Source organism: Vitis riparia, chromosome 4 (assembly GCF_004353265.1).
Source record: "Vitis riparia cultivar Riparia Gloire de Montpellier isolate 1030 chromosome 4, EGFV_Vit.rip_1.0, whole genome shotgun sequence".
NCBI classification, from domain to species: domain Eukaryota; kingdom Viridiplantae; phylum Streptophyta; class Magnoliopsida; order Vitales; family Vitaceae; genus Vitis; species Vitis riparia.
This window is the reverse complement of record NC_048434.1, coordinates 4,950,747-4,969,872: the sequence shown is the minus strand read 5'-3', so window position 1 is coordinate 4,969,872 and position 19,126 is coordinate 4,950,747. Positions and strand designations below refer to the sequence as shown.

Below are 19,126 nucleotides of genomic sequence, written 5' to 3'. Positions count from 1 at the left end.
TCGGGACATTTTATCCCATCCCTTATTATAAATATAAACAAGTAAAAAATAATTTAATTGAATTTAACTTTTTATTTTTTATTTTTCTCCCTTTTAATATGTAAACTAAAAAGAATTTATTTATCATAATAAATAAATAAATAATTATAATATTAATTTATAAATAAATTATATTTATTTTAAAAAAATAAAATTAGATGGAATAATAAATTTTTTAATATGTCATCTTTAATTGGGTTTTGATCATCTTATTTGAAAATCAATTGATGCTTAGTAAAGATGAGCTAAACCTTTTTATAACATTCAACATCTCACATCACGAGTTAATTCTAAGAACCATCATCTGGGAGATCCATCATCAAGATTAAGAAAGTTATATCTCAACATATCTTCATCCCTTCAACTCTTTTTATTTATTTATTTTTTACAATAAAAATTGATCTAAATAATGGTTAAAAAAGGGTGATCCATCCCAAATTCCTCCACCACCATTCCTCCACTTGGAAACGATCTCATATTCATTCAAACCCTAAGAAAATATTTAATGAGATGGTAAATTTGTGTATTTAAACATTCTTACCAATCATCAAGCCTACCCCTTCATCTGCTGCACATCGAATCTCATTCTCTCATAAATAAAATTTTAAAATAAATATTCACTCCTACAAGCATTTAATAAATCAATTTAATACAATTTTAATGATCGATCAACCATATTAAGTGAAATCAATTTTTTAAAGTTCAAATTCGTTTGACTCCTTCATTAGTCAAATTTTGCTTTTCTTTATCAACTTTGTACCATAATTTAGGCCTCCGTTATTCTTTGTATCATTTAGGACTTTGGTTAAATTGGCTTCGACATATAAAAAACAATTGAAAAATAAATAAAATTGAGTCATGAAGTCTTGAGGAAGAAGCCAATTCAATGTGAATAGTAGGGAGAGGGAGTCATTATTATTTCTTACTTTGCTGCAACATCTATATGTTTATTATTGCAAGTTAGAGAAGTAACTCCTTACCATAATGAATTTTGCCTTCCATTCTAAGCCAATAATGAACAACTATTTCTATGGACACCAGCTGGCCGGGTTCAGTAACTTTTTGTGGTCAACAAAAAACCAAACTCATTCCATTTTCAGTGGATCAAGTCCGCTAAACTCGTCTGATTGATTGATTACATGGATTAAGAATTAAGATGGCTTGCATCCATTTCTCTCTATTCTAACACCATCCACAAAATCAAGCCAAATAAGATAACTGCCTTTACACAACATGTTATGATTTTTTCTATTTTTTTAGACGTACATTCCACCACCTAAATAGAAGCCCTCTTTATGTAGGACCGACCCCTACCACTATCAGATTGCACCTGCCCATGGCCTGTTACTCCTCCGCGGAACATGAAATGGATGATAAGAAGGAAGGGAGCAAAAGAGGAGGCTGTAAGGAAAATAATTATTCAAGATTTAAGCGTTTTTCAAGGTTCTACTTTTGGTGCCATTTCATGTTTAAATTTATAAACTAGAAAAGGCACAATCTCCCACCCTTCTCTCTCTCTCTCTCTCTCTCTCTCTCTCTCTTTCTCTCACAAAGACCCATCTGCGTTTGAATTATTACTACTTCCTCCTCTCCTGCTTGCTGTGGTGTTCTTCAATATCTGAAAAAAAAAAAATAAATAAAATTGTTTGTCATAAATATTCAATAAAAGTTCAGCTACAATAGAAGAGCAAATTTTCATAAACAATGCCATTAGCAGGCAAAACCCGTCTTAGCCATTTAGAAGATCCACAATTAACTACCTAGAAATGCATTCTCTAGTTATGAACTACAATTTCTCTAGACTAGTTGCAGAAACTCTAACCCCAGATTAGAGGAGGAACAAGCTCATCCTCACTCGTAGCAATTGAATTGCAAGCACTTCATCAGCAAAGCAACAATCCAAGCCTAATATGGCACAAATTATCAATCCAGGCTAATGACTAGGGCAAAAACCAAAAGCTAACCTAAATATTAGACCCACCACCCCAAGCCTGCCTTCCAAGTATGGATGCGCAACAATCCACAGTCCACCTAAGCAACAACTTCAACTTGAACCTAGGATTTTGAAACCTGAGTGCAGGCATGGATTCCAAGTTTCTTAGTCGAGGCCCAATTGGACTTGGCCTTGGGCTAACTGGCTAAGTCTCACCCTTAAGCTGCCACCACCTAGGAACCCCCAAAGAAACTTCAAATAATGTTTGTCAGCCTAGTTAAACGAAGCCAAACTTACTAAAAATCATTTAAATTAGGGTTAATTTCATTCATCCCCCTCAAGTTTGAGTGAAATACACCTAGTCACTATTCACCTCTCTTTAGATTTAAAATAAAGGAAGTATTTGATGAAATTTCAAACATATGATGTCCAATATAAAGCGATGATAATAGAAAATTTCCCATGCACTAGAAATCCTATACTCCAAATAAACTATCAAAGCAAGGAAAAATTAATCTCAGAAAAAAATTACAGCAACACATTCTGCGCGCCTTGTTTTATCATTTTCTGGCTGATAATATTGATGGGCAATGCCTATAGCAACATACTGACCAGTGACGACTGACAAAACACCAACATATCATGGCATGTGGTACACTTGGTGCAAAATTGATTTATTCTGCATGTACACATGCACAAATTTTTATATCTACCAAAATAAATACTAGTAATGAAGCTATATTCATGTGGGGTCACTCAAGCGCCCCATTAATGATAAGCTTATGGCTTGTCCTCCTTGCTCCCATGACAATGATAAAACCATATGCTCCACGACCAGGGGCCATGGCCATCACCAATCATATGTGATGATGATAGGCAATTCTGTCCCAAAATCAACCCTCCAATAGATTTCATTTCTAAGTATGTGGTGGAAAGGGTTTGTTATTTCAATGCATAGTTGGAAAATTTTAAAAAATACTCGAGATGCCCTTCCAAAGGACATCCATTTTATAATGACCATGACCAATTATTAGTCATTTCTGTCACAAAATGAACACTCTAAAGCATGGATTTCTTGTTGAAGTCATGTGGGTGCATGGGATTTGGCAACCCACCCTATAAGAATGGCATTATGATTTAAATACCCAAAATACCCTTGATGATGATGATGATTATATGCTTGATGATGATGATGATGATAATGATGGAGAGTGGACATACATGTCTGAGCATCTGATTCTCATTTTGCAAGGTGGAGAGCCTCTCTTCAAGCTCAGAGTTCTTCCTCTCCAAGTCTTTGACCCTCACCTCTAGCTCATTCAAGTATGCTTTCTTCCTTTCCCTTGCTTGCTGTGCTGACACTCTGTTCCTCAACAACCTTTTTTTGTTCCAATTTTGGACACAACAAACCACCATATTCACTTAACATGTGGCTAGCCCCACACCAAAATCCAAAAGGGCAAAATAGTCATATTAATAAGAAAGAGAACCGGTTCGGCTCACCTCTTTAACCGCTTGTTCTCTTTGTCAGCCGGGCTTCTTCCTCTTTTTCTCTGACCATCGCCTGAGGCCTGAACCCGGTCGGGACCGGCCGCTAAAGCTGCCTCTCGTCCGGAGGCTGATGGGCCCGCCGGGTCCCCACTGCCCATCTCTGGCACTCTTCTGATCTCCTCGTCACTCTCCATTCCTAAATGGATTTAAAAAAAATGATATAAAACCCAGTTCGGAGAAGAGCAATGTAACAGAAGAATGGCGTTAATCTCGAGAATTTTCTCAGGAATAAGGTTCTCTCAGGAAATAAAGGAATCTAAGTGAGAAAACCTCACATTCTACAAAACCCGGGTGGGAAGTTCCCAATGTTTTATAAATTACCCAGAAAGATAGTAGCTGGATACGAATTCCTGAAAACAAACCCTACGCAGATGAATTAATCTGAAATCTGTGAATACTAATTTAATGGCCTTCGTTCGGTGCCTGAGAAAAATAAAAGAAATTGAATCCAGTGTCTTACATGTTTCATCATATGGAATTCGAGAAACTACTAGTTCGCTTACTTCGGAACGAACAAAATAAAAAGGCCTCAAACTTCCTCCCATTTTCTTCTTTCATGTTCTCAGAAACCAAATATCGAATTAATTTAGATAACGGTATCACCCCAACAACTGAAAAATATTTTAGAAAAGAGAAAAAAAAAGGGGGGGAGGGAAGCGAATGAGAAAATAGCACCTTCCTTTACTTCGGCTTGAAGAGCAGAACTAGAAGATCTCTCGCTACTAGAAGGTAAAGAGCTGGCCGCAAGAGAACTCGTAGCTTGTTCCTGCATTTTCTCGGCAACCAAACAAGGGTGAGAAAAGAAGTCTCTGGTTGCTGGAGCGAGAAAGTGGAAAAGGGCGGGATATTAATCTGACTCAGAGTAAGCACAGTGGCCCGTGGGAGAAGGGCTAGAGCTGTCACAACCCGTTGGATCATTTTGGATCGCACGGTGAACGAGAAGTGAGCGTGGAGGGCTATGAGCCATGAGAAGTGAATTCAATCAAAGATCGGTGAGATGGAATCGTGTAGATCCAGAAACCGTCGGATCAGAAATAAATCGAACGGATGGGAATCAGGTAGAGTAACGGGGAATGCAATGAATAGGGACCAGGACGTGTGCTGGCTACTGCGTGAAAGTGCTCAGTTTCTTGATTTTTGGGGACAAAAATTTAAAATTACAAAAATACCCTAAAATTTTGGGGATTGCCACTTGTTTTGGATAGGGTTGAATGGGTCATTTGGTCCCTCAATTGGTGGAGTTCCAAAGTTTTGGAGCCACATTTAAATTAGGTAAAACAACTTAGTACTGGCTAATGGGAATCAAATGATTTTTTTTTATAGGCCCAAGAAAATAATATTTTTTTTAATATTAAGAATCAAATCATATTTATTGCTGTAAAATATCTTCATGAGGTCTATTTGTGTGGCCAAATGTTTTTGGCTACAAATGGAAATTTGAGTACAATATGTTCATCAAATATTTTTATCTAATTACGCTCTGTTTTCCATGTGATATGCCCTGTCTAATCATACCCCGTTTTACATATAAGCCTTGAGATGAAGTGCCTAAGCCTGTATATTCAAACACGAGTAGTCTACCTTATGAATATGAGACCTAAAAATATCATGATTTTAAAAATTGGATCGATTGGGTTGATTGGTCATGATTCCTATCTAGTCCGATGAATTAAGTCAAAAAAATGATTGAATCGAAATCGGATTTGATGAACTGGTCAGACAATCATGATTTTAAAAATCGGATCGGATCGATCAGATCAATCGATCATGTTCCTGTTCGATCATATGAATTGGGTTAGAAAGTGGTTGAACCAAAATTAGATTAAATGAACCGATGAATCAACCAATTCCCTCTGAATCAGACAATTCAATATAAAAACTCATTTTCTCTTCCCCACACACACAACCCCTGTGCAGTCGACCTAACTCCAGCTGCCCACTTTCGTTGGCATCGAGCTACTACCATTGATCGAACGTCACTTCTCGACGGTAAGCAACCCCCCGCATGTAGTCGTCATCAGTTCAATTGCGTAGTCCAATTAGTGAACCGTGAATTGATAATTTTTTCAATTCAATTATTGATTTGATTATAAAAATATTAAAAAATAATAATAATAACATAGCTAGAGGTTGCCTTAGTCATCATCAAGACTTAGAGGTACTAGTGCTTAACATAATTTGTCACACACACCATGGTACGGTATATTACTAGCTGCTAGCACAGATGTGGTAGGAAAAGCCATCTTGTTTTGACAACTTCTGTGGAGCTTCTACCTTTGAAGTTGACATCGAAGGGAAATATCAAACATCGACATATTCCATTACAAGGATACATTCTCAATTATTTGTTGGCAAGCACATGAGCAATTCTAACCAGCCAATGGTTATAACTAAGACAAAGTGATCATGCCGACACTAAGGTCATGGTTTACTAGCCGATGATTGGTTGGGACTTTATTTCCATAAGGCTAACCAAGCAATATCAAACCCTAATTGTGGTTGATTAACCTTAATTGTTTTCAAAATTCGAAGTTTTTTTTTTTTTAAATCGTCATGAATTTGATTATTTAATTTTAATTGTAATATATTTATGTCATGGAAAATAAATTTAAAATTTTAATATTATATGTATTTATAATTGTGTTTAATATTTTAATTATAAAAATTTTATAATGAAATATGTGACTATTTACTTTAGGCTTTGATATACTTTTTGTTTTCTATTTTTAAAAATAGAAATTTCTATATAAAAAATAGAAACTCTTATATAAAAATCATAAATTTATTTCATGTCTTTGAAAACTACTTTGAAAATTTTTAAAATTTTAGGTGGTAATAAATTTTGAATATCTCATATTTTTAATCAATTTTTAAGAACCATTACATTTTGAATATAAGCTTCTTAGAGTTTTTTTTGTATTTTATATAAAAATTATTATTAATTTATAGTAATTTTTATATAAGATAAAAAAGTAATTGTTTTAAAAATTATTTGAAAAAAATTTAAGTATTAAATTTTTTCATTATCTCAAATTTTAGATTTTTTTGAAAATAATTTTTAAATAAAAAAAATTTATATATTTTTTTTTACAAAATAAAATTTTCTAATTTTAAAAGCAAAAAAACAAGAAGTGCCCTAAACGTATACTTATTTATTTATTAATTAATTATATAATACTCATAATTAGAAAGTATTTTATTTTATTTTTTATAAATTTTAATATATAAAATTAATAAATTTATATATGTTAAAAAAAACTGGATCATAAATAAGTCATTTTAATACAAATAAGTAAACAAGTCAAATAAGTTAGATAAGTTAAGTAATTAAACCCAAATACATGCTATTTATTATATCAATTACATGAGTTAAACTAATTATAAGTTAAATAGATTAGATAAATTAATACGATTATGATGCATATTCCTAATCTAAATCTACTAAAATTTGCATCATTTTTAAGTTATACTATCGGATTATTTCAAAATTAAGTGGATGTTTAATAAATCAATTTAATAATTTAAAGTAATTTAATGACTTAATTTAAGTGATAAGTAAATTATCTATTGTGCTCCCAAACCAAAAGCAAAAAATCTTTGTATAGTCTCTATCTTGTATACTAGGAATCTGTATTCATCTGATGAGTGATGACTCTTTCTATTTGTTTCCGTGCCAAGAAAAATAAATGGCCTTGGTTTTTTCTACATAACAGATAAATTATAATTCTTTTATTTTTATTTTATTTTATTTGTCACCAACCAACTAGACATGTCCAAATCAATAAAGCCTTCATAACTCAATAAAAGAAAAGATTTTTTATTTTTATGAAAAATATCAAGTTTTTCAATAATGAAAATTCATAGTTTGGATAAATCAATTTTTTTATTTTTAACAATAAATTTTTTATTTTGATTCAGTAAAAAAAAAAAATTATAAATTTAATTTCTATAATATTAATGAAATTTAATTTAAGTCTTATTAAAAAAATAGTTTTATAATTAAAAATGAATTTGAAAATAACTAGTTTTAATAGAATATGAATATTAACATTATAATAAAATCATAAATTAGATTTTTAACAAAAACAAAACTGTTAGTGTTTTGGTATATATTATAAAGTATGGATATTGGCATGTTTATAAAATCATATTTGATTTTTTTGTTAAAAATAAATAATAATAAAAATTTAAAAATAATAGCAGTTAATAAAATTTTATTCAAAATAGTTTTAAAATAAGCAAAATTTATTTATTTTTAAATATTTAAATAAGTAAGATTTATTTTATTATATCAACACATTTAGTATTTAATTATAGACAAAACATTTTGGACTAATTTTGAATCAACCTTTATTTAATTTGATAATTTTTTAAATTTCAAATTACTCTTAAAAAATTAATAGATTCATGAAAATTATAATTCTAAGTGTAAACTCATTGTTTTAATATATTTCTTTTTTCTTTTTTTTTGTATTGATTGAGTTTCAAATTAATTTTTAAAAATTATAAACTCATTAATAAATCTAATATATTAAGAGCATGTTTAATAGTGATTCTAAGAAATACTTTTAAGCTTTCTAATACTTGAAATTTTTTATCATTTAAGTGTTAGAAATGTTGGAAACATTTTCTAAAATTACTTCCAAATGCACTCTAAGAGTGCGTTTAACAGTGATTTTGAAAAGTGTTTTTAGTCTTTCTAACACTTGAAAATATTTATTTTTCAAGCATTAAAAAGGCTAGAAACACATCTCAAAATCATTGTCAAAAACACTATAAGGGTGCATTTGAAAGTTATTATAAAAAACATTTCTAATATTTTTAACATTTGAATGATAAAAATTTTCAAATATTAAAAATATTAAAAACACTTTCTATAATCATTACCAAACGAACTCTAAGAGTGTGTTTGGTAGTGATTATAAAAAATATTTCTAATATTTTTAATATTTGAATGATAAAAATTTTAAAGTGTTAAAAATATTAAAAGTGTTTATTAAAATCACTGTCAAATGTACTCTAGGTTTCACTTGATTTGAAATTCATTTATTCAATAAGAAAATTCACAAAAAAAAAGTTATTCTAAATCAATTTTAATCTACAGATTTCTAAGGGTGATTGGGTTATTAGTAATGCTTTGAAAGAAACAAAAACATTTCTATGCTTAGAAGAATACCAAAAAAGACATGAAGATGAAGAGAAGTGGGGAAAACATAGACATATATGTTTGCTTCTGATAAAATTATTAGGAATTCAAGTCTGATATACTAAAACAGATTGTCAACAAATAGCAATTATAGTCAAGAAAGACACATTTCAGATGAAAGAAGAAGAGAAGTGAAGAACATGAAGAAAATTGATCCTGATCCCTGAATGGCCAAGAACTCAAACTATGGCCTGAAAATATGTCTCAGAGCTGATGTGCATCGTTTCCAGATGTATGCCTCTGCCTGGGTATTGGTCTCCTGAAAACACCAAGAAAACCAAACCCGAATGCCTTGTGGGAAGCTGGCTTGCCGGCTGGAGTTGATAAACTGCGAGGACAAATGGAAGGAGCCATGGTTGAACGACTGGGTCGAACGACACTTTGGCATGGCCTTAGCTCTCTCTGGTCTGCATTCCCTTGCTTTTGCATCATATTATGCATGTTTCCAGATGAGAACTTGTCTTCCCATACCGAGCCTGATGAACCTTGCCTCCTAAATGAAACTGCAGACCTTTGTAGAGTAGCCATGGCCTCTTCTCTTTTGTCTCTCTATTGAAGTGGATCCCAAGTGTTTGTTGTCTAGAAATACATACACATATATATACTGATAGGAAGAGAGGAGAAAATGGGGAGGAAAAGAGGGCTAGATGTCATACGATGGAATCCATGAAGAGGAACTTCTTTTTGTCATTTGTGTATCTGAAAGTGGTTCATATTGGGGTCCTCCACAGCAATATTATAACTTTTAACTTGTGTATTTTTTGTCTGTCTTGTCTTTTGTCAGTTGCAGCCACTGGGACTTCCTCCTTAAAAAGGGCTCTAGTCATGGTCAAAGACTGTTTTTGTTGCTGGATATTGTAAATGTCAAATATGAACCTTGATGAAATCTGAAATGTCTTATTCTAAACAACTATTGAGAAAAGAAAGAAGTAAAGTCATCAGTAGTACTGACAAGGAAATAGTCAATTGCTTTCAAGATTTTTATGAATATGTCAAGATGGAGAAGATGCTATAGTCATTGATTTTTAAAATAGACTGGCTTGGGCAACACTAAATCTCCCCAAAATTACTTGGAGCTGCTACTAGCAGTTTTGACAATGTTGTGAAAACTGTTGGTTCTCTTATAAGATGCAGAGTATCCCTCAAGAGTCACATACAGGAGGACCCAAAAACAAACCACCTCCATTTTCTTCCTCTTTTGAACTCGGTTCTAAACCCATCTCTTCAGTTTTGCAACCAATCAAGACCATCGTGGCCCTAGTCTTGGAGAACCAATCCTTTGATCACATATGATGAAAAAATTTATCAACCCTTTTGTATTGGGCACCTACCAAGTACCAACACACCAAAACTTGGCACCACAGCCAACTACATGCTAGTACTGATCAAGTTTTAACCTCTACAAGGTAGTAGAGGATACCTTCAGTAGGAAGTAAAGTGAGTTTATGATTGAGGATATCTTGGGAACAACTGCTGCAGACTTAATATCTGAAGTAGATTTGGTTTGGAGCTTTACTTATTTCATGTAATTTAGAATTTCTTCTTGGGGTAAGCCAAGCTGTGGGTGGTCTTACAAAACTAAAAAAGGAACATGGGACATGTATAAAATACTTTATAAGATGCTATTATGAAATCATATCTAAATACATGCCTTTACAGATTGTCTCAAGGGGAAAAGACAGTTTCAGAAGTGGACCGTTGGAATGGGAGGCGATGCTCAGGAACACCATCTTCAGTGCGCTTATCTTCGAACCATTTCACAACTCTTTTTCTGGGTAGGTTTGTCACGTGCACAATGCTGCTAATCATTGCATTCTGCATCGTTTGTTAATGCAAATATAGTATGAGAAATATTAATGTCATAAAATGGAGGTCTCCCAGCAAACAAGCTTTTCTATGTAAAACAGCAAACAGCAATGCTACATTGTTCACCAGCCAATAAGAAATTAAACTCACCAAGGTCAGGAATCATGGAATTAGAGATCACTTAAAGGAAGTGTAGATGAAAAATGCTCAAGGCAAAAGGATTTCTTTAGGAGAAGGAATTCTAATAGTCTCTTGAATGAAAGTCCTTTTTCTTGACAGAATACAAGAAGAAATATTTCTCAGACTGTACTTTCAAGTGTGCTCCAAACTTTTGTTAATGAACATACAAACATATATTAATTTATAACCCTTAAAAGTGACCCTCTTTCTCCCCCCACCCAAAAAAAAAGTGGGTATCTCCATCTTGTATTTTTTTTTGATAGGTAAACAAGAAAGTATCTCCATCTTGTATGAATTACCCAGCAGTGAGCCTGACCCTAAATGTTGCATTGTAACATTACACATTTGTTTAATAATTCCATAGTCAACACAAAAAGTTCACGACACATTGCATATGTAACAAGGATACATTAGAATGTGTGACCAAAACATGGATATAAATGTTGACATCTGCCAGAAACACCCACTGTCAGATACATCCCAACCAGACAGAAGTATCTCGCAAAGGAAGAGAGGAATGCTTCCAAGTCATTATGAATTCCCCATTATCCCCCTATAATCAGTTTCTTAGTAACATGAATATTTCAAAACTAAGTGAAATACCATGTCCATCATGTTATATTAAATCCTCACTCTACATTGAGGTAGAGATGAAAAAATCCGATACTTTTGATAACATGTCCAACGTGTTCTTCTTTAGCTTGTTATGCAATTCTCTTATCCATAGTTATACATGGTTTGGTGTTTTAGGCAACCTGACAGCTTAGCTAGGCTATTTTTTCTTATCCACGACTGTACAGAGTTTTGGATAACAGAACCCACAGCTTAAATAGTCAAAAGACTGAAAACATCATTAGTGCCTTGTTTTGACTCCCAAAATCTGTTTTACCAACTCCCAATCAATCTCTAAAGGTCACGTATTACCAAGTCCTCGACTCTATGGAACACAGCAAAATCTATGGTAAACATGACCCTGCACTAAATTAACTTTGTTGATCCAGAAACTGTTTTAGTATATAATAAGCAAATATCACCTGGTATTATGAATGTCAGATTCCTTTAGATGCACGCGTTTAAAATCACAATGGAGAGAACTTGACTTACAGTAGGTCGCTTTGTTCTTCTATAAACTCTTTCAAGGGTTTCAACTTGCACTTTCTTCAGTCTCTTTTGGGCAGACCATCTGCTTTGCATAACATGCACTGGCACCTTCCCCTTGACCTCAGGTTCTGCAGGTTCTGCAGGTTCTGCAGCTTCCACAGCTCCTCTAGTAGTGTCCAAAGGAACAGCTTCCACAGGTTCAGTTTCAGGCACTGTGATTGTTGGCACAGGTTTATCCGGTAAAGCAGCACTCATAAGCAGAAGATTTGGAGGCGGTTCACGAAGCAATTCAAGAACAACTGCCCTATCAAGACAAAGCTCAGCAGCTAGACTTTTAATCTGCAAGAAGATAATAATTTCCTCTTAGCATATACAATGGTTTGGTACAGAGTATAGCTTTCTCATGGCCATGACCAGAAGTCCACACAACAAGGACAAAAAACAGCAACCATGTCATTTGCGCATGTCAATGCATGGGTACCAATAGAAAAGGAAAGAGAATTTTTATTTTTCCCTTTTCTTTTCTTTCCCCTAATTCTTCCAAAGATTTTATGTACTGTTTCAAATTTATAGACTACTTTCCACTGCAATCAAAGTCAATAAAACTAGATAAACTTTAGTTAGCACTATAACTGTTTATGCCAATAAGACATCTCCCAAGATTATTAACTATATGGGAAAACCTGGGGGCTGCTTGGGAAGACAAGATCAATCCAGCTGGTTCACTCAGCTAGTCTGTTCACACAGTAACCATTTTAGCTTTGTTGACACCCTTTTCACAGAAAACAGCTTCTGAAAATTTTTGAAGACTCAGAAATGTAATAACTTAATGTGTTCCCAAAGAAAGTGCTGGCCATTTGGCATGAGGTGTGTTGAATTCATTTGGTCAGATTTCCTGTTTCCCAAGCAGCCTCTTAAGTTATTCAAGTGGAGAGTCTGAGATATGAAAGTGCAGACCCTATGGTCGGGAACCACTAGACAAGTCCCACAAAGATAATATCACACTTACAAACAGATTTTGCTTTGATGCTCCTTACTAGATGATCAGCGAATATTTTCATTTCTCTCAGACACTCAAAAGGTGTTACAGATTAGGTGGGTATATATCTCATCAGGAAAACTTATTGATTATGGCACCCACATGCTGAAGTTCCCTTCATATATGCGTGAACATGCACACACACTTCTATAACAAATGAAGAATGCCTTTCCAATTCCAACTCCATAAATGTAGATTACCTGGTATTTTTCCCAATCACATGTTTAAACCAAGCCATAAATCTTCTTTTTACCAATCAGATATCTGCCATGACACAAGATCAAAAGATTAAGATGCTTACACTAGTTTTACGGCGGCCAGTTTTCAGAGCGGAAGCTAATCTTCGAAGTTGCCAATTTTTGAGCTTTACTGGTCTTTCTTCATCCTCATCATCCTCATCCTCCTCCTCCTCCTTATCTTCTTCTTCTTCTTCTTCTTCTTCAGCACCTACCTCTTCGGCATCGATATTACTTTCAATTTCATCTGTAATCAAGTTAAACATTCCTAATAGCTCATCATCATCCCCCAGAGCCTCCTCTAACTCACGTTCAAGCCTAGCAAGGTCTTCTTCGCTTATCTCTTCATCATTGTCATCTATGGATGGATTATCACTCTTGAGATCTTCTTCAAGCTGATTAAATAGTGCCTCAAAAGCATCTTCATCTAAATCAGCATCCTCCTCAGCATTATTACGAGCCGAACTTTTCTGTACGAAACAAATTACATCACAAAAAAAGTTAAAAAAAAGACCATTTATAATGTAAAAGCCAAATGAAAGAAACAACCCTACAGGCTGCTAGTTATGATGAGAAATTGGGCAGAAGAAATTATAATGGAGATTGTGAAAAGTCTATACCATTTTAAAACTCCACATTTTATAACTATGAGGGAGAGGAAATTATAAGGCTCAAACTAGTAGTTCGTTTTCCAGTCACTTTTCACATTTTGCTCTTCCATTTTCCTTTCTTTTCTTTCATAGCTTCTGATTAATAGTCTAGCACCTAGTCCAATGCCTAGCCTTGCACCTGCTTGTGTGAGTTTTTTTTGTTCTCTTGTTTGCCATTGCCACAAAACGTTCAGCAACTTCAGCAAATGATTCAGTCACCGTTCCATTTGTTTCAACCACCAACAATCTAACCAATTTCATATCTATTAATGCAGCTGCTCAACTTCAATTAAAACTCACTCCTTGAAAATTATCCTTCTTGGAGAGCCTGGTTCAATTCCCTTTTGTTCAGTTACTTGCTGGGTTATGTAGATGATACCTGTCTTGTGGTGACAACAAATCTACTCCAATACTGGACAATATATCTTGGAAGAGACAAGACTAGTTGCTTCTCCTTGGAATTCCTGCCTCTGTATAAGAAACATTAATTCCTTCAGTTGCCTTCCACTAAGACCTCTCAAGAAGCTTAGACTTCTACAAAAATTATATGCCAATCATTTGTGCTCAGGGATCATGCAATTGAAGGATAAGCTCTCCTCCATCACATGTGGCACCAAAAGTATTTCTAAGTGCATGCAATCCATTAAAAGTCTTCTTGATGAACTAGCCATCATTGGTGCCTCACAAAATGAAGATAACTTAGTCCTCTACTGTCTCAAAGGCCTTGGTCCTGGGTACAAAGTGATTGTTAGAGCAGATTATGCTCACGACAGTGTTATTTCATTTGAAGAGCTCCATGATAGATTAGTGGAGCATGAGAGCTTGCTCAAGAGAGAAGAGCCCCAATCTGAAAATCCTCCAATCATGGTCAATCTCACTTCCCAAGGCAGAAATCAGTCCAATAATGGAAACTAATCTCATGGGCAACATCCAAATCAAGGCAACAAGAACACAAAGAATTTCAACTGCGGACAGCCTTTTCAAAATAAAAATGGACGATAGAATAACCATTGTCCCAAGCCAAATGGTCAATCTTGGCAAAATAACACGACTTGCCAATTCTGTGACAAAAAGGGACAATCAACAGTGTCATCAATTGCGCTCTCTTGCACTTCTGGCACCCATAGCATACCATACAACGGCATGCACCTCTTTCACATCAGGTTGAATGTTGACACAGGAGCCTCTCTTCATGTAACCACCAATCTTAATAACTTAAGTCTTTGCTAAGACCATGAGGGGCTAGATGTCATTGTTATTGGAGATGAAATATGTCTTAAAATTACTCACACCAGTTATACCTATCGAGTAAGTTCTCTTTATGTGCCCAACGTGTCAGAAAATTTGATCTCTGTTTCTAAATTCTGCAACTAAGATTGTATTTTTTCCTTCTCACTTTGTTATCAAGGATTTAAACACAGGGGTGGAACTTCTTCAAGATCTCAACAAACACAGTGTCAATGAGTGGCCTAATCATAGGGATACTATTGTGCAACCTCCACTTGCTTTGGTTGGCATTAAGGCTTCTCCTATTGATTGGCACAACCACCTTGGCATCCCTCCAATAAAATTATTTATCACCATTTTAACACAAATCTTTCTAAAATGTCTCCAAACTTTTTAAATAATTCATGTCAGTGTAATAAAAGTCATCATCTTCCTTTTCAAATTTCCTCTCTTCAAAGTTATGGCTCGCCCAATTAACTTCGTACTAATGCATGGGGTCCTTCACCCATCAATTCCATGGATAGATTTGTTATTATATGAACTATTTTTTAATCATTACACAATGCATATTTTGATTTAATCCTTGCACCAAAAATTCTCTATGTTCTCACGATTTATAGAATTCAAAAAGGTCGTAGAAAATTCTTCTAGACACCTATCGTCTTTGTTTTCTCATATGGGGGCTTAAATCCTCCTTTGAATCTAATGGGATTCAACATTTCACTACCCCTTCTCATACACCGTAACACAATAGGTCTTGTGATGTAGTCATCACCACTTTGTTGAAACTGGGCTTACACTCCTTCACAAGGCATCTTTACCTCTTTCTTTTTTATCATTTGCTTTTCAAGTAGTTTGTTACCTCATAAACCATATACCCATTCTACTTCTTCAACTCAAGTCATCTTTTGAGTCTCTTTTTGACCAACTTCCAATATCTAAAGCTTTGGATTTTTTTGTCATTGCTACCCTTGGCTTTGTCCCTACTCACGCCACAAGCCAGATCCAAAATCATGTCCTTGTGTTTTTGTTGGGTGTTCAAATTCTCAAAGTGCCTATTGCTGTTATGACCTAGCCACTAATAAATTTTTCCATCCTCAACATGTTCAATTCATTGAGCATGAATCTCCTTATAGCATAAACCAATCAAATCTCCTACTTCTTCCTACAGTACTTCTCTGTGGCTCTCTCATGCCTACAATGCTATGTATGAAACAAATCATTTTTTTTGGTTCCTATGCAACTTCCCACTCATGCACCGGTTCCCTCTCCTATGCATACACGTTCATGTGATAAAGGCCACTCAAATGCCACACATGTTGTTGCATCTCAATAAGGTGAGTCCTTGTCTCCTTCCTCACACCTTCCTTCATCTAAGATTGACTCGCTATTGGGTTGCTTTTCTCAAACCACCAGTCAAGCCCAAACATGTACCCACCCCATGGTGACAAGGCCACAAAACAATATCTTCAGCCCAAACAATTGAATCTTACCACCAAACATCCTCTCCCTGCCACTCTAGAGCCTACTTATCTTTCCCAAGCTCGAAAAGACCCAAATTGGAGCATTGCTATGTTTTAAGAGATTAATGTTCTCCTTCAAAATGGTACTTGGGATCTTGCCCCCTACCCCCACCCTAATCAAAATGTTGTTGGGTGCATATGGGTTTTCCGCATTAAGCTAAATCCTGACATTCCCTTGCTTGTTATAAAACTCGTCTAGTTGCTAAGGGTTTTCATCAATACATAGGAATTGACCACCATGAGACCTTTAGCCTAGTTGTCAAACCCACCACCATTCATGTTGTGTTGTGTCTTGCCCTTTCCTATGGTTGGTTGTTGGCCAATTCATCAACTTGATGTCAACATGTTTCTACATGGCTCTCTTTCTGAGTGAGTGTTCATGACCTAACCACTAAGTTCGTTAACACTAATAATCCCTCTCATACATGTCTTCTTTGCAAAGCTCTCTATAACTTGAAACAAGCCCCATAAGCTTGGTCCCTAAAACTTATACAATTTCTTCTTCCTTAAGGGTTTGTAAATTCCCATTCTAACACATCTCTCTTCATTTAATATTTTCTTGGTTTATTTTATTGGTACGGTCCCGATCTTCTTGTAACAAGAAATACTAGTGCTTCATTAAACAGTTTCCCATTGCCCTCTCCACCCATTTCTTGGTCAAAGACTTGGGTTTGCTTCATTATTTCTTAGGTGTTGAAGCTACCCCCACATCCACAGGTTTATTCCTAACACAACATAAATACATGAATGATTTGCATGCTTGTAGCAATAATATAACAGGTGCAAAAGACATGGCCCCTGCTTTTTCCACCTCCTATTTCTTGTTCTTGAAGATGGATCCCCCCACCACTAATGCTACTGAGTTTAGAAGTGTGGTTCATGCTCTACAACATTTAGCCCTTACAAGATCTGATATTGCCAACCTGGTGAATAAGCTATCTTAGTTCATGTGTTGTCCAACTAGTACTCATTGGAGTGCTGTAGTGCTGTCAAAAGGCTGCTTCATCACCTTAAGCACACAATGCACCATGCATAATTCTTCATCTCAATCAGCCCCACAAGCATCATGCCTTTTCTGATGCAGACAGAGCAGGCAATAGAGATGATTGAATTTCTATTACAACTTATATTTTTTTCCTTGGTGGAAATTCAATTTCACGGTGCTCAAAAAAAGCAAAAATCTTGCTCTTCTACCTAAGCCGAGTATTGGGCTGTGGCTACCACAGAGCCAGTGTTGTGCTCACTACTTCGTGAACTTTGTCAAATCAGAAATCCATTGTGATAATGTTGGTGCCATGTATCCATGCACACCCAGTTTTACACTCTTGCATGAAGCATGTATCTATCAATTATCAGTTTGCAAGGGACTAAGTTGAAAAAGGAAAGCTTCACGTATCATATATTTCCACCCAAGATCAGCTGGACAATGCACTGACAAAGCCATTACCCAAGCAACACTTTGTTCTTCTATGATTTAAGATGGGAGTCTCTGATGGAAGCTCCATCTTGTGGGGGTGTAATAACCTAGCGCTGAGTCCACCGCCTGGAAAGTAGCCTAATTTCGATGTATTGCAATGTCTCCCTCCAGATAATTCTCTCCAGCATTTCACTTGATCTTTCTTCTCCTATGTCAGGGAGTCAACTTTTCTGTATCATCACTTACTGTAATTGTATCATTCTCAGTCCACGTCAGTACTCTATATATCTGTCTATCCGAGTGAATAATATCAAGTCTCTAACTCATTCTTGTCGCTGTCCTTATACTGATAACTAAATGGGGTCCAAGAGTTTTTCCCTTTCTTAATATTGGTTCGGTGGCAGAGAAAAAGCAGGAAAATAAAAGAAAATGAAAATTGTAACGGGTCTTTTGAATTTGAGTACCAAAAGTATTTCTTGCATTCTCCTAACATTTATCAGCGACAAACGCACTGGTAGAAAAACAAAGCACCAGAAAAATGTAAGACTCCAAATTCCCATTTTCTCTTTCCCCGTTTATCCTAAATCTAAACAATTATAACACATAATTTCCCGAAACAGAGAATTTCCCACCTTCCAATGGTGCCCGAGAAAACTAAGTATAAAGAAAAGTGTAAATAAAACTTTCCAAAATCGTCAACTGAATCCCAGTAACCCGAGTAATAGTATTAGACCGGAATTTCTCACCCAAAAAGCAGTTCATTAAAAACAAAAACAGCAGAAAACGCGAAACCCCGTCTATACTTTCCCTTTTCCCCAAGTTTTCTCGGGAAACAAACAAACTGGTTAGATTATCTTTACCTTGTTTTTCTTCGAAGACTGGACTGGAGAGTTGGATTTTCGACGGCGTGAGAAAGCGAGCACAGAGCGAGATAAACAGTGACGAGGCAGGATTAGATTGGGTGTGGGTTGAGCCGCCGAGAAGAGGCGTTGGTCGTGAGATGCTGACAATAAACCCTTGAACGCCAGTGAAGTGAGATTCCACGAAGCCAACGCCATTTCTATCCACCTGATGAGTGAGAAGAAGAAGTAGAGAGGCAGAGAAATGAAATGAAGCCAAGGCTTTAAGGGGAAAAAGATAGTGTGTGAAAATATGCATGTTTGATTGGAACATTTGGAAGAGAATCAACGGCTCATGTCCATCTAATAGAAATTAAAA

The 19,126-nt window shown here is 35.2% G+C and overlaps 3 protein-coding genes across 6 annotated transcripts; all 3 read right to left on the bottom strand.

Moving 5' to 3' along the window:
- Positions 1-1,230: 1,230 nt before the first annotated feature.
- On the bottom strand, positions 1,231-4,352 carry LOC117912138 (transcription factor HY5). Of its 4 annotated transcripts, none has more exons than XM_034826622.1 (6): positions 4,199-4,275; positions 3,984-4,074; positions 3,845-3,873; positions 3,476-3,659; positions 3,194-3,350; positions 1,231-1,657 (listed from the first exon to the last, which is right to left on the bottom strand). In XM_034826622.1, coding segments are annotated over exons 2-6 (444 nt in total). In that variant the 5' UTR covers positions 3,986-4,074; positions 4,199-4,275; the 3' UTR covers positions 1,231-1,585. The 4 variants fall into 4 exon arrangements, with proteins under 4 accessions (XP_034682513.1, XP_034682514.1, XP_034682515.1 ...); XM_034826623.1 differs by having other exon boundaries at positions 3,799-3,873; positions 4,199-4,272; XM_034826624.1 differs by lacking the exon at positions 3,845-3,873 and having other exon boundaries at positions 4,199-4,272.
- Positions 4,353-8,933: 4,581 nt separating this feature from the next.
- On the bottom strand, positions 8,934-9,257 carry LOC117912734. The gene has a single exon (XM_034827423.1). The coding sequence runs from the start codon at positions 9,255-9,257 to the stop codon at positions 8,934-8,936; it is 324 nt and encodes a 107-aa protein (XP_034683314.1).
- A 961-nt stretch (positions 9,258-10,218) lies between these two features.
- On the bottom strand, positions 10,219-19,012 carry LOC117913683 (protein OVEREXPRESSOR OF CATIONIC PEROXIDASE 3). The gene is made up of 4 exons (XM_034828734.1): positions 18,769-19,012; positions 13,157-13,561; positions 11,820-12,155; positions 10,219-10,544 (listed from the first exon to the last, which is right to left on the bottom strand). The coding sequence occupies exons 1-4, from the start codon at positions 18,964-18,966 to the stop codon at positions 10,395-10,397; spliced, it is 1,089 nt and encodes a 362-aa protein (XP_034684625.1). The 5' UTR covers positions 18,967-19,012; the 3' UTR covers positions 10,219-10,394.
- Positions 19,013-19,126: the final 114 nt, after the last annotated feature.

What these genes read in the sequence shown, in the direction of transcription:
- LOC117913683 (XM_034828734.1), bottom strand. Translation starts at nt 18,966, where the DNA reads ATGGCGTTGGCTTCGTGGAATCTCACTTCACTGGCGTTCAAGGGTTTA. An exon ending in CTGGCCGCCGTAAAACTAGT is followed by an intron (nt 12,156 to 13,156) that starts GTAAGCATCTTA and finishes ATCTTCTTGCAG; the next exon opens with ATTAAAAGTCTAGCTGCTGA. An exon ending in GAAGAACAAAGCGACCTACT is followed by an intron (nt 10,545 to 11,819) that starts GTAAGTCAAGTT and finishes CAAACGATGCAG; the next exon opens with AATGCAATGATTAGCAGCAT.
- LOC117912734 (XM_034827423.1), bottom strand. Translation starts at nt 9,257, where the DNA reads ATGGCTACTCTACAAAGGTCTGCAGTTTCATTTAGGAGGCAAGGTTCA.
- LOC117912138 (XM_034826621.1), bottom strand. Translation starts at nt 4,295, where the DNA reads ATGCAGGAACAAGCTACGAGTTCTCTTGCGGCCAGCTCTTTACCTTCT. An exon ending in TCAAGCCGAAGTAAAGGAAG is followed by an intron (nt 3,660 to 4,198) that starts GTGCTATTTTCT and finishes AAATCCATTTAG; the next exon opens with GAATGGAGAGTGACGAGGAG. An exon ending in AGAATCAGATGCTCAGACAT is followed by an intron (nt 1,658 to 3,193) that starts GTATGTCCACTC and finishes TTTTTTTTTCAG; the next exon opens with ATATTGAAGAACACCACAGC.